Source organism: Trichomycterus rosablanca, chromosome 22, assembly GCF_030014385.1.
Source record: "Trichomycterus rosablanca isolate fTriRos1 chromosome 22, fTriRos1.hap1, whole genome shotgun sequence".
Lineage (NCBI taxonomy): Eukaryota > Metazoa > Chordata > Actinopteri > Siluriformes > Trichomycteridae > Trichomycterus > Trichomycterus rosablanca.
In genome coordinates this window covers 3978415-3990920 of record NC_086009.1, presented here as the reverse complement: position 1 = coordinate 3990920, position 12506 = coordinate 3978415, and the positions used below count along the sequence as shown (strand labels likewise).

At 37.8% G+C, this 12506-nt stretch overlaps 1 protein-coding gene across 1 annotated transcript; it reads left to right on the top strand.

Annotated features, from left to right (window-relative positions):
* The first annotated feature begins 451 nt into the window (after positions 1-451).
* nmt1a (N-myristoyltransferase 1a) lies at positions 452-11354 on the top strand. Its single transcript, XM_063018630.1, has 12 exons — positions 452-561; positions 4536-4635; positions 4746-4890; positions 5243-5361; positions 6356-6447; positions 6954-7070; positions 7295-7465; positions 7646-7754; positions 8072-8242; positions 9132-9299; positions 9463-9600; positions 10245-11354. The coding sequence occupies exons 1-12, from the start codon at positions 452-454 to the stop codon at positions 10263-10265; spliced, it is 1461 nt and encodes a 486-aa protein (XP_062874700.1). The 3' UTR covers positions 10266-11354.
* The last annotated feature ends 1152 nt before the right edge of the window (positions 11355-12506 follow it).

Here is a 12506-nt window from a genome sequence, read left to right as displayed (position 1 = left end):
AAAACCTCTCCAAGCTCTCCAACTTTCAATCTTAAATAAAAATACATTAACTATAACTAGTAAATAAATACTATAGTACAACTATTAAATGAACACATAATGTATTTTAAGTCATTGCATGAACCCTTAGTATGCCATGCAGGTTTTGTCACAAAATTCAAAATAAAAGTCCGATCAGGGACTTTGCATGGTAGCCTCTAAACCGATAGCGATGCAAAGCTTGCTTGACTTTCAACAGCTCTACCCATCTCCAGTAGCTTCTAAATCATAGGATTTCAACCAAAATGTCAAATAAATATAAAAATTTAAAGGCAAATCAAAACTGCAATAACTGCAGCGGAATTACAGACGTTAGGACTACGTTACCCATGATGCATTTCGAGGTCCCACCAATAGGAGCAGGAGATGGGTTGGCGTTTCCACAGGCCAATCGCTCATTTCCTGGTTAATCATGGCGGATGAGAATGAGACAGCAGTGAAGCAGGAGGAACAAGTGGATCTAGAGGAGGATCACGGACACTGTAGCGACTGCGAAAATGAAGAGCATCATTTCGATGATGGGTGAGCATGCGGATGTAGCTTTAGGTAGATATGCGAAAACATTCCTGCTCCGTACCGTTAAGGTGGGCTTGTGAGGACATGGCTGCGTCCCAAACCGCACGGTGCATGTCAAAATAGTAACGATATCTAACTATTGCATAAAATATTATGAGATTAGAGTCATTTTGTGTATCGGTACAGTTTAGATGTACTACTTAGTACCGTAGTGTGTGGTTTGGAACGCAGCCCTGTCCACACAAGGGCTCTGGTTCTTTAATGGTGCTCAGCGTTAACATTTCTACTCATTCTCTGATTGGACCGCTACAGCTCATTTTGCACGTTGATTGGCTCAATTCAATAAGAGGGCGGGGCTTAGAAAGCAGTTACTTTTAATATTCTTTACTGTAATATAGCAGAGCTTGAAAATAAACTGGAATTTTCTAAATATTTTTGTTTCCATGTTTTTCCTTAATATTTTAACCAAAACATGAAGTCATGGACAGCTTACTAGCTAAATCATTATTTATTTTTTTTGTTAAAATATGACTAAGGCTGCGTTCCAAACCGCATACTTAATAGTATGTATAATTTGTAACAACAATATTCAGCTTTATTATTGATGTGAATACTATGTAGCTCATCGTTAACATTTCTACTCATTCTTTGATTGGACCGCTTCTTTGATTGGCAGCTCACTTCACACGGTGATTGGCTCAATTCAATAAGAGGGCGGGGCTTAGAAAGCAGTTACTTTTAATATGCTATACTGCAATTTAGCTGAGCATTAAAATAAATTGAAACTCTCATTATTTTTATTTCCATGTGCTTTCCAAAAATGTGGCTCAAGTACTTTTTTATATCTTGCTGCAGGTGTCACGGACAGCTTACTAGCTAAATCATTATTTATCTTTTTTGTTAAAATATGACTAAGGCTGCGTCCCAAACCGCATACTTGCATACTTAACAGTATGCATAATTTTCAACAAGAATATTCAGCTTTATTAGTGATGTTTATACTATGTAGTATGGGAAGTTTGCAGTTTAGAACGCAGCCCTATTCACACAAGGGCTCTGGTTCTTTAATGGTGCTCAGCATTGACGTTTCTACTCATTCTCTGATTGGACCGCTTCTTTGATTGGCAGCTCATTTTGCACGGTCATTGGCTCAATTCAATAAGAGGGCGGGGCTTAGAAAGCATTTACTTTTAATATGCTATACTGTAATATAGCGTATTGAAATGAATTGAAATTCTCAACACATTTCTAAATTTTATATTTCCAAATTTATATTTCAAACAAAACATGGTGTGCTTAAGTATTGTTATATCTTGCTGCAGGTGTCATAGAGAGCTTACTAGCTTATTTTTTAAAATATAAATAGGGCTTCGTCCTGAGCCGCATACTTGCACTCTTGCATACTTAATAGTATGTATAATTTGTAACAAGAATATTCTGCTTTTATACTGATGTGAATACTATGTAGTATGGTAGTATGCTAGAACGCAGCATAGATGACCTTCCTGCCAGTAGGTTAGCCAGCTAATATCATTTAGCACAATTTACATTTAAATTATAACTAAATAAGCCTTATGGAAATTTAATTATAATATATTTTAAGCTGAAGATGGAATATAATTAATAATATAAAACTACAGCAATTTAAATGATTAAGAGAAAGCACAGTTGACAAAACCAACTTAATCACACTAAATTTTCTTAAAATTAGACTTAATTTTGGTGTAAATAATGTTTGGTAGTGTTTGTCAGATATCATTAATAAGGCTGAGGAAAGATTAGCACAGAAAAAAAACATGTAGCAGCCCATCAGCTTTCAAATGTACTTTCACTTTTCTTCTGATCAGCTCAGTCCTTTCCATTCACTTTAACCCTCCTCTTTCTATAAACTGTATGTGAATACAAACCACAACATGGGTTGAAAAGCTTAATTTTAAATCTAATAAAATGTTTTTCATTACAAGTCATACATTTTTTAAATCCCTTATACTATCTACCCTCTCACTGTGCTTTAAATATACAATAATGTTATATATAAATAATTGTTATTTAATTAAATAAAATTAAGGGTGCTTGCGATTTCGAATCTCAGCAGAGCCGCCGACATGGCAGCACATTCACACAGACCCAATTGGCTGTGTTTGAGGGAGGAAAGGTCAGACGGGGTCTCCTCCTGCTGCAATATGTGATCTTCTGGACTGATTTGAGTGAATCTGGTGTTGGTTAGGGGGAGAGGGAGGACACATGAAGTGTAGAGTGGCTTCCTGTACACGATACAGCTCAAAATAACTGAAGAGAACCCATGTGGAAAATGGGAGAACATGCAAAACATCCTACACAGTAACAGGAGGTGAGGATCGAGCCATTTTAAGTTTTAGGACCAGTGTTGCTATGCAGCACTCACTTTACCAGCTAGGATACCATGCCACTTTAAAGCAATGACTCAGAATAAGATCTAGGGTTAGTTGATTTCACTTCTTCACATGTGACTAATACATACAGTTTGTAGCTGTCTGGCTTTTATTGAAAAGCAAAATGTACATTTGGCTGTTTCGAAATGGTTTATCCTTTCCATAGTGAAAGTGCTTGTGAACACTAAAATGTTGATTTATTTGGCATGATGAGCCAGTTTCTGTTTTACAGATGTACAGAGCAAGCAAACACAAGCCCTGGCGTTTTTCAGTGTTTATGTTTCACTGCTTATAAAACGTTCTCCACAACTACAGTGTGTAGCAAAGCACAGAAAGTTTAATGCTATATGTCAGGCTCTGTGTTTAAACCCACTTCACCACTTCATATGCTACATAGAGCACTTATACACAAATCTTTAAGCCATTGAGGATGCAGCCTCACGTTCTCAGAACAAAGCCCTATACACATGCACACATACTGTCAGTGTTTACAATAAACTAGTGTTCATCAGGCAGTACAGGCGACTAAGTGTTTGTTTGGTGCCCTCTTTACACGGCCAGTGCTAGAAACCGCTCGAGTTTACAGTTAACGCACATCCTTTATTCTCATGGCTATTGTTCAGTGTTTGTGCACAGTGTACGTCTCTCATCCCGTTACAAACACAGACTCGTGGGTAAAAGGACATGCCATCTCTTTTATTACACCGTGTAGTGCCTTCACCTTACTACACCATTTTGGAGTTTAATAGGATTTACTGCTTCTCACTGGGCACCGTGTTTAAAGTCTAGTTCAGCTTAAACTTAAAAATGGAGCCTTTTAGATAATTGGTTTAAGAAGACTGCAAAACTGTTTGTCATTTTTACAGACCAAAGTAGCAGAACCTTTAGCATTAGGAACTGTGATTCATTTTACCTACCAAGTGTTTCTGTGCAAGATGGGCAACTGGGTTTATTAGTACTTAGAGAAATGACTGGCAGCACACTGTAGATGAATAGTTAAGCATAATGTGCACATACACCAAATAAAAACACAGAATCTGACTCATTAGTTCTGTGTTTGTAGCATTGATAGCAAAGTTTACCCAGTGAACTGTTACCCAGTTCAGCCTAGAACCATGAAAAAAATCTTTACTTAAGGCAAAGCAGAAATAAGTGCTTATAAGTACATATAAATCTATCATCCAAAGACAATTACTGATAAGAACGGTGGATTAGAATACCTATCCCACAATAAATATATCTATGTAAACAAATAAATTATTACCCAGTTCACTATTGTATTTTTCAAGACCAGGCCAAGTGGTGCAGCATGAAACTATTCACACTTGCATTGGGAAATCACACTATATTTTAGGGCTCAATGGGTGACTGTGTCTGTGAAGTACATTTACTTCGAAAGCTGTAAGGAAGGTATGTTATTTAAAAAAAAATTAGAGAAAAGTTTAAGCCTGATTATCAGTAATTGAGCATTAGAGCATGTTTTTCTATCCCAGATTTAAAGGTATGTGCCTGTTGATTTAATTTTTGCTGTATTATAAGACTATGTCTTTGACTCATCATTGATAACAGGGAGAAGGGAGACACAGGGGCCAAGAAAAAGAAGAAAAAACAGAAGAAGAAGAAGGACAAGTCTGGAGGAAAGGACTCTGCACAAGACCCAATGGCTAAAGTAAGTGTGAATGTCTGTTTCTAAAACCCAGTATAACACATTTGTTGGATTTATTTTGGTTTTATTATTTGAAATTGCAGCTGTTATAGATTTAGTCTTTTCTCCTCCAGGTAAACTCTCTTCCTGCTGAGAAGCTTCAGGAGATTCAGAAAGCCATTGAACTTTTCTCGGTGGGACCAGGACCAGCCAAAACCATGGAGGAGGCCTCACGCCGCAGCTATCAGTTCTGGGATACCCAACCTGTACCCAAACTAGGTACTCTGTTCTATTGCTTTCAATGCTGTTTGTTAATCAGCTGATTTATGTTTTTCATAGCTGGTTTTAAAGCACTGTCCATATAAGGGATGCAACCGATAACCAACCATCATTAGTTGACAGTTTAACAAGCATAAAGTGTACCAATAAAATATATAAAACACATCATTTATTTTCATAATAACAAGTCTTCAGTTTAAGGACCCAACAGTGGCAGCTTGGCAGAGCTGGGATTCAAACCTTCACATTACTGATAGTTCAGAATACATGAGCCACCCCTGCAACTAAATGAAATATTAAAGCAGTTTTACAATGCTAAACTTTGTCTTAATGTTTGTATTTGTTTGTGCAGGAGAGATGGTGACCACACACGGCTGCATCGAACCTGATAAAGACAACATCAGAGATGAGCCGTACAGCCTCCCTCAGGGTTTCGTCTGGGATGCGTTGGACCTTGGGAACTCTGCCGTGGTGAGTGGGGCCCTCAGCGGTGGAAGACGTTACTGTCAGGGAAAATACACTAACTTTAGAAAGTCACCATGTCCTGTCAAAATCCAAACTCATTAATCCGTGTCATTACATTTTACTAAAATCAATTCGGTCTAATCTTTTCTTTTTAACTGACAGCATTAATCAAATTATGTTTTTTTTTATATTTGATATTTCTATATTTGTAGTGATTTGAGACTATTTGGGAGGCACTGTGGCTCGGTGGGTAGCACTGTCGCCTCACAACAAGAAGGTCCTGGGTTCGATCCCCAGGTGGAGCGGTCTGGGTCCTTTCTGTGTGGAGTTTGCATGTTCTCCCCGTGTCTGTGTGGGTTTCCTCTGGGAGCTCCGGTTCCTCCCACGGTCCAAAAACATGCAAGTGAGGTGAACTGGAGATACAAAATTGTCCATGACTGTGTTTGACATTAAAAACTTGAACTGATGAATCTTATGTAATGAGTAACTACCTGTCCTGTCATGAATGTAACCAAAGTGTGTAACACACATTAGGTGACGTTATAACCCTAATAAATAAATAATAATATGAGACCATTTACAACTGTAAAGGGAAAGTTGTTAATTTAACACAGCTTTTCTGTCTTGCTTTTTGCAGAGCTCGTAGCCCTAATCATACTAGCTTAAACATGAGAGAGAGAATCTGAAGAAAACTAACACTTCTTGATAGTCAGTTTCCAAAAACAGAAGCAACTATAAAATGTACCTGAATAAAATGAAAACTTTAATATAATATCAGGTATTTAGTTTACCATACATCTGCATGTGTCAAACTTAACTCTGTTTCTGAAGTTTGAAGCCTTTTTCTAGCACAGTAATTACAACCGCTTTTAAACTCTTGTTAGTAAGTTGGCGGTTCAGAGGAAGTTTTGCATGTCAAAACTGTGGGTGGGTGGGTGGGTGTGTATTTAATTTATTTATTTTGATTATTTTTCATGTCTCTGCTCTCTCCTGTGCTCAGCTGAAGGAGCTGTACACTCTTCTGAATGAGAACTATGTGGAGGACGATGATAACATGTTCCGCTTTGACTACTCGCCTGAGTTCCTTCTTTGGTACGTGTATACCAATCTTCCACCGAATCTTCTACCGGTGCCAAACTATGACATAATTATGCAATGTGGTTTCTTAATACACAGTATAAACATAACTACAGATGGGTTTACTAATGCAACTTCTCTATTTGGAAGTAATGTTTACAATCCAAATATTTACCGAGGTGTTTACAGGTTCTTAATTTGGGTGGCGCTGAGAGTTCAAATCTTTGCTTTTATCTTTATTTTAATGTTTTATCACCATTTTATCCTGGTCGGGATCACACTGGGTCCGGTTTCTCTGGAATCACAGGGTGCAATGCAGTAACACAGCCTGGTCAGGATGCCACACTAGCTTGGTTTATGTTAAGCATTAATAATGTCACAGCAATTTTTGCTAATACTTTTACTCATGGACTGTTATGTCTAAACATTATTACCTCATCATGTCCTCATGTAGTTTCACTGTAGGATCTATCTTGCTTTCCTAGCTTGTCTTGTTTTAAGCTTGTCTGTGTGTTTTTCAGGGCGCTGCGTCCTCCAGGCTGGCTTCCCCAGTGGCACTGTGGCGTAAGAGTGAACTCCAATCATAAACTAGTGGGCTTCATCAGTGCCATTCCAGCCAACATCCGCATCTACGACACGTAAGCTTGTTAATTACAATGATATTCAGTGTGATATTAAACTGGGCTCTATTAGACCAGTCTATTTACTGCTGTGCCATCTACACAAACATGTTCTGCTATGTCCATTAAGGTGCAATAGATTGTAGATTGACACCCTGCTACTTACCCTGTGCCCAGTGTTTTCTAGTGGATCAGACCCACCACAACCTGAACCTTCATGTTTGTGTACTGTGTTCCCTCAGAGAGAAGAAGATGGTGGAGATTAACTTCCTGTGTGTGCACAAGAAGCTGCGCTCCAAACGTGTGGCTCCGGTGCTGATCCGAGAGATTACCAGACGGGTGAACCTACAGGGCATCTTCCAGGCAGTCTACACTGCCGGAGTGGTACTGCCCAAACCAGTGGGTACCTGCAGGTAACACACTGTGATTCATTATTGTAGCATGAATAAACACTAGTTAAATCAAAGTGGATTGATTTTAAACAGTTAAATACTATTGTAATCTTGATTCTTGATGAAATGTTGATGAAACCGTATTGTTGAAAAAAAAGCTTTTTATTTTACTGACTCGCGTCTGTATGTGTGTATGCGCAGGTACTGGCATCGATCTCTGAACCCACGTAAACTCATTGAAGTAAAATTCTCTCACCTGAGTCGGAACATGACTATGCAACGCACCATGAAGCTCTACCGCCTGCCAGAGGTACACAGTGATCCTTTATTCCACACAGATTCATCTTTCAAAATCTTTTCATTTTAATTGTGTAGGGTGACAGGTCCTGGGTTTGATTCCTAGGTGGAGCGGTCTGGGTCCTTTCTGGGTGGAGTTTGCATGTTCTCCCCATGTCTGCATGCGTTTCCTTTCACAGTACAAAACCATGCAAGTGAGGTGAATTGGAGATACAAAATTGTCCATGACTGTTTGTATTTCCTCAGGACAAAATAGCTACTGAAAAGTGTTATATAACAAAAGTTATACAATATATGTACTTGTTTTTACGTCTCCTCTGTTTTGTTCAGGCTAGGAAGACTCCAGGACTGAGAACAATGACTAAAAAGGACGTTCCAGCTGTGCACCGACTGCTGCTAGATTACCTCCGTCAGTTCTACCTGTCTCCAGTGATGAGTGTGGATGAGGTTCAGCACTGGCTCCTGCCTCAGGAGAACATCATTGATACTTTTGTGGTGGAGGTAGGAAACCTGCATGTCCCTTACCAGCCACACGTGTTTTCTAGCTCCTTATACTTACACATCATACTTTCTAGCTCATCATCACTTCAGTTGTTTTTTCAATGCAAAGTTCAGGTATTTGCATAAATAAATCCAATACATTAAATGTACTTAATACGATCATTAAAGAAATGGCATTTTTCACATTAAATGGACAGCTCTTCATGCAGCAGACCATGTATTTGCACTCCATGGCAGACCAGGTTTCAAGTCTCTGCAGTGCCACCTACCTGCTGGGCCGATCTCCAGACACATTTGGCCATGTTTTTACATTTACATTTTACATTGATGTACAGTTTCAATATCTGTCTATGCCATAAATATAGCCAGTATGTTGCTGATATGGCAATAAACCCAAACAAACAAACAATGTACATTTTCAGCATTTATTGCGACTTCCTCAGGGGCCCAGCAGTGGCAACCTGGCAGTGGTGGAGCGTGAACCAGGGACCATGTGTCTGTAGTGATGCAACAGCAAGAAATAACTCAAATTAACCTAAAAGTATTTCTTGATAGACAGGACTGCAAAGGTTTTATAGTTCTCAAAATCATCGATAATATAAAGAAAGTACAAAGCCATGATATAAAGAAAACACCCAGTTGCATTGAAGCAAAACCTCTACCTGCTTAACATGAGTACGTTAGTGAATAAGTTAAAAGTCGGGTCCATTCAGTGATTCCAGTCTAAGAAACCTTAGTACAAATATTAAACAAGCAATAATTAAATGTGACACAGAACTCATTTTTAATTTTTCCATGTCACACAGTGTCCTGTAAGATGCATGTAGAGTTTCTGTAATGTTACTGTTCATAATGAATCACTGTGTTGACTTGTTTGCTGATGTGTTAGAGTCCAGAGGGGAAGGTGACGGACTTAATAAGTTTCTACACCCTTCCATCCACCATCATGAACCACCCAGTGCACCGCAGTCTGAAAGCAGCCTACTCCTTCTACAACGTGCACACCAGCACTCCGCTGATCGATCTGATGGGAGACGCTCTCATCCTTGCCAAGACGGTAAGTCAGATATAACAGGGCTCATGTTGTTGTAGGACTTTGCTGGCACACCACTGCTAAGTGTTTTTACTTAGTCGGCCTTTTCTTTTATTTATTTTTTTTTATTTTTTTTATTTTTATTTTTTTACATCTGTGCACTTTCCTTCTGTCTCTGCCCTTGCAGAAAGGATTTGATGTATTTAATGCACTGGATTTGATGGAGAATAAGACGTTCCTGGAGAAGCTGAAGTTCGGGATTGGTGATGGGAATCTGCAGTATTACCTTTACAATTGGAAATGCCCCAGCATGGGCTCAGAGAAGGTACAGTTAAATTTTTCTACTATTTACTTACAGATAGATATAAAAGTGAAGTTGCTTTGTACTGAGGTTTGTAATTTACTGCTTTCCTTTATTGTCTATCCTATTTCATACAATATTTATTCAAATCTCTTACAGCAGTATGAGTAGTTTTAGTAAATATTTATGTATGTATTAGTTTCAAACAACAAAAATGAAAAACATCAGAGTTTCACAAATTTTTATACTTAATTGAATGGAACACAGTGTAATGCAGTGAATATGAAAGTAATGTGAACAGCAAGATGAAAATAAACACTAACATAAAAGTAATATATTAAAGCTTTTCTTGACTACATTAGTGTAATTATTACGTAAATATGGGCAGAGTTTTAGCTTTATATTAGAAAATGATGTAAAGTCTCCAAATCATAAAAATATTTTTTATTATTGGGGCGGCACGGTGGCTCAGTTGGTAGCACTGTCGTCTCGCAGCAAGAAGGTCCCGGGTTTGTACTCCAGGTGCAGCGGTCCTTTCTGTGTGGAGTTTATATGTTCTATTTATCCCTTTTAATTTAATAATCAGTGTTTTTGTGTTGTATTTAATTGTGATGCTGTTTAATATGAAATATCTCATGAAAACGTTTATTTGTATTTTGGTTGTGCAGGTCGGTTTGGTCCTGCAGTGACCATCTCGAGTCATCGAGCCCTTCCTTGCGACATAGTAAAGCCACGTTTGACATCATGCACTGACCAGAAGGCAGATGCTCTGGAGAGACTTCCAGGTTTAGGAAGAAAAAGAAGCAACTGCCCATTAATTGCAGTTGAACAGACCTTTTGGACCTGCACTACTGCTGGCAGACCAAGAGCGGAGTATTTTCCTGATTTTTCTCTTTCTCTCTGCACATTTTTTCTCTGTCATTTTTCTACTTTCTTCCTCAGTTCTTGAACCTAAAGCCACATATAACTGCAACAACTGCTATGATCGTGGTGAGACTTAATAAACCACACACAGAAACAGCAGCGGCTCCATCTTACAAACTCCTGAAATTCTCAGAAACGTTAGTCAACCGATTCAGTCCAGCAGCTTTACTTCTGTCCTAATATGAGAGGTACTTTTGCAAAAGAAAAGAGAAAATTCCTGTCATCCTTTTGTTTTTGTAAGATGACTATTAAAAAACACTAGAAAATGCTTATAACGGTGAAACAACAAACACAGATAATAAAAATCCAGAGTGGACATAACAAGGGCTGCTGTCAGTATTTTTTCATTATTTTAGTAATTTAGTGTTAAAACCATGAGTGTCACTGACTTTCACACTTTGTGTGAGAAAATATCTGTTTTGTTTCATTGCTTTTATCACATACTGACAACTAACAATCCACAATGAACTTAAAACTAATGATATTTGAAGGGCAATCGACGGAGTGTAAAAGTGGACGATATGGAATAGTGCTTAGCATAAAGGTGGTTGTATTCAAATGTGGAAATTTAAATATTTAAAAGCTATGATGTTTCTGAGGTAAAATACATTTCTACTGGTAAGAAGAGTAATATACAGTACAGTAAACACAAGGGACATAAGCAGTGAGACTGTTTCCTATGAAAAGAGGTAATAAGAAAAGCTATAGTGTTGATCGAATACAGATATTAGGGAAGACCTATATCAGTGGGTATTATGATAAAAAACGAACCACAATCTTTTGCTTTTTGTGATGGAGGAAGGAAAAATGGTAATTATGGAGAATTTTGTGCTGAATAAAAGTTGATGTGAGTGCCGGTGTTTCGTTGTGAATTCCTTTTAATTTCAGATACTAACTAACTACTGGTTGGAGTTTTAATTGCATTTGTTTTTAGTGCACCTCTGTTTTTATTTCAAGATAAAGACTGTTTAGTTTTGGTTGTGGTAGAAAAACCAATGTATATGCGATGAAAAAATTATAAATTAGACATTTTTTTATACTGTTGTCTTTGACCCTGTAGGACAGTGGAAGAATCCTTAGTTAACACAGGAGCTGGTCTAAATCAGCTAGAACTGGGTTTTGGATGTCACACAATGCAATTGACGCACTTATCACGTATGCCATGTACACATCCAGTAACATTCTATTGTTGCAGTATTCTTAAAATATGACTACTGGCAAAATGCCCTAAGCATATCTACATTTTCTAGATTATGTATCAATACTTCTAACAATTAAAGGCAAACATTACAAGTCTACCTTATCTCTGACACAACTATTCTTCTAAGGATCTGCAAGATTATGGAAACTTTATGAAACCATAAACTGCTCTGACAGTTGCGCCACATAAGATTTCACATCATTCCCTCTGACCAGTCAGGAATGTAAGAGAAAAGTCAAAAGTCCACTTGAAAGGAGTTCCAGGGTGACAGCAGGAATAAAAGTCTGTGAACTGTACTGTCGCGTGTCATGTCCCGCACCAACAAACCTTGCCAACAGTTAACATCCTTCAGATCATTCTGACTGGATAATAAAATAAATGAGCAGGTATGCATAAGATAAGATGCCTTTATTGTCATTGCACAGTGTACAACGAAATTGAGTAGCAATCCGACGGTGCTTACACATACAATAAGTAAAGATAGAAGCAAAAATTATATACATATACACAACACACACATGTATGTATAAGAATCTTGAATATAAAGAATAAAGACTAAAATATAATTATAAAAAAAAGGACAACAAACATATTTACAGCAGTGAGGTAGCAGTGGGGTTTTGCACATGCCCTGAGTAGCTTAAGAAGATATTGCACAGAATATATATTTAGCTCTAAAAAAACAGTAGTGCAGTCATAATAAATATAAATACGGTCAAAGTAGAGTGAAACATTGTGCCATGTTTTAAAGGAGTCCAGTGTTTAGTGTTGTTGTTCAGTTTACTTGTGCAGTGATTTTATAAGA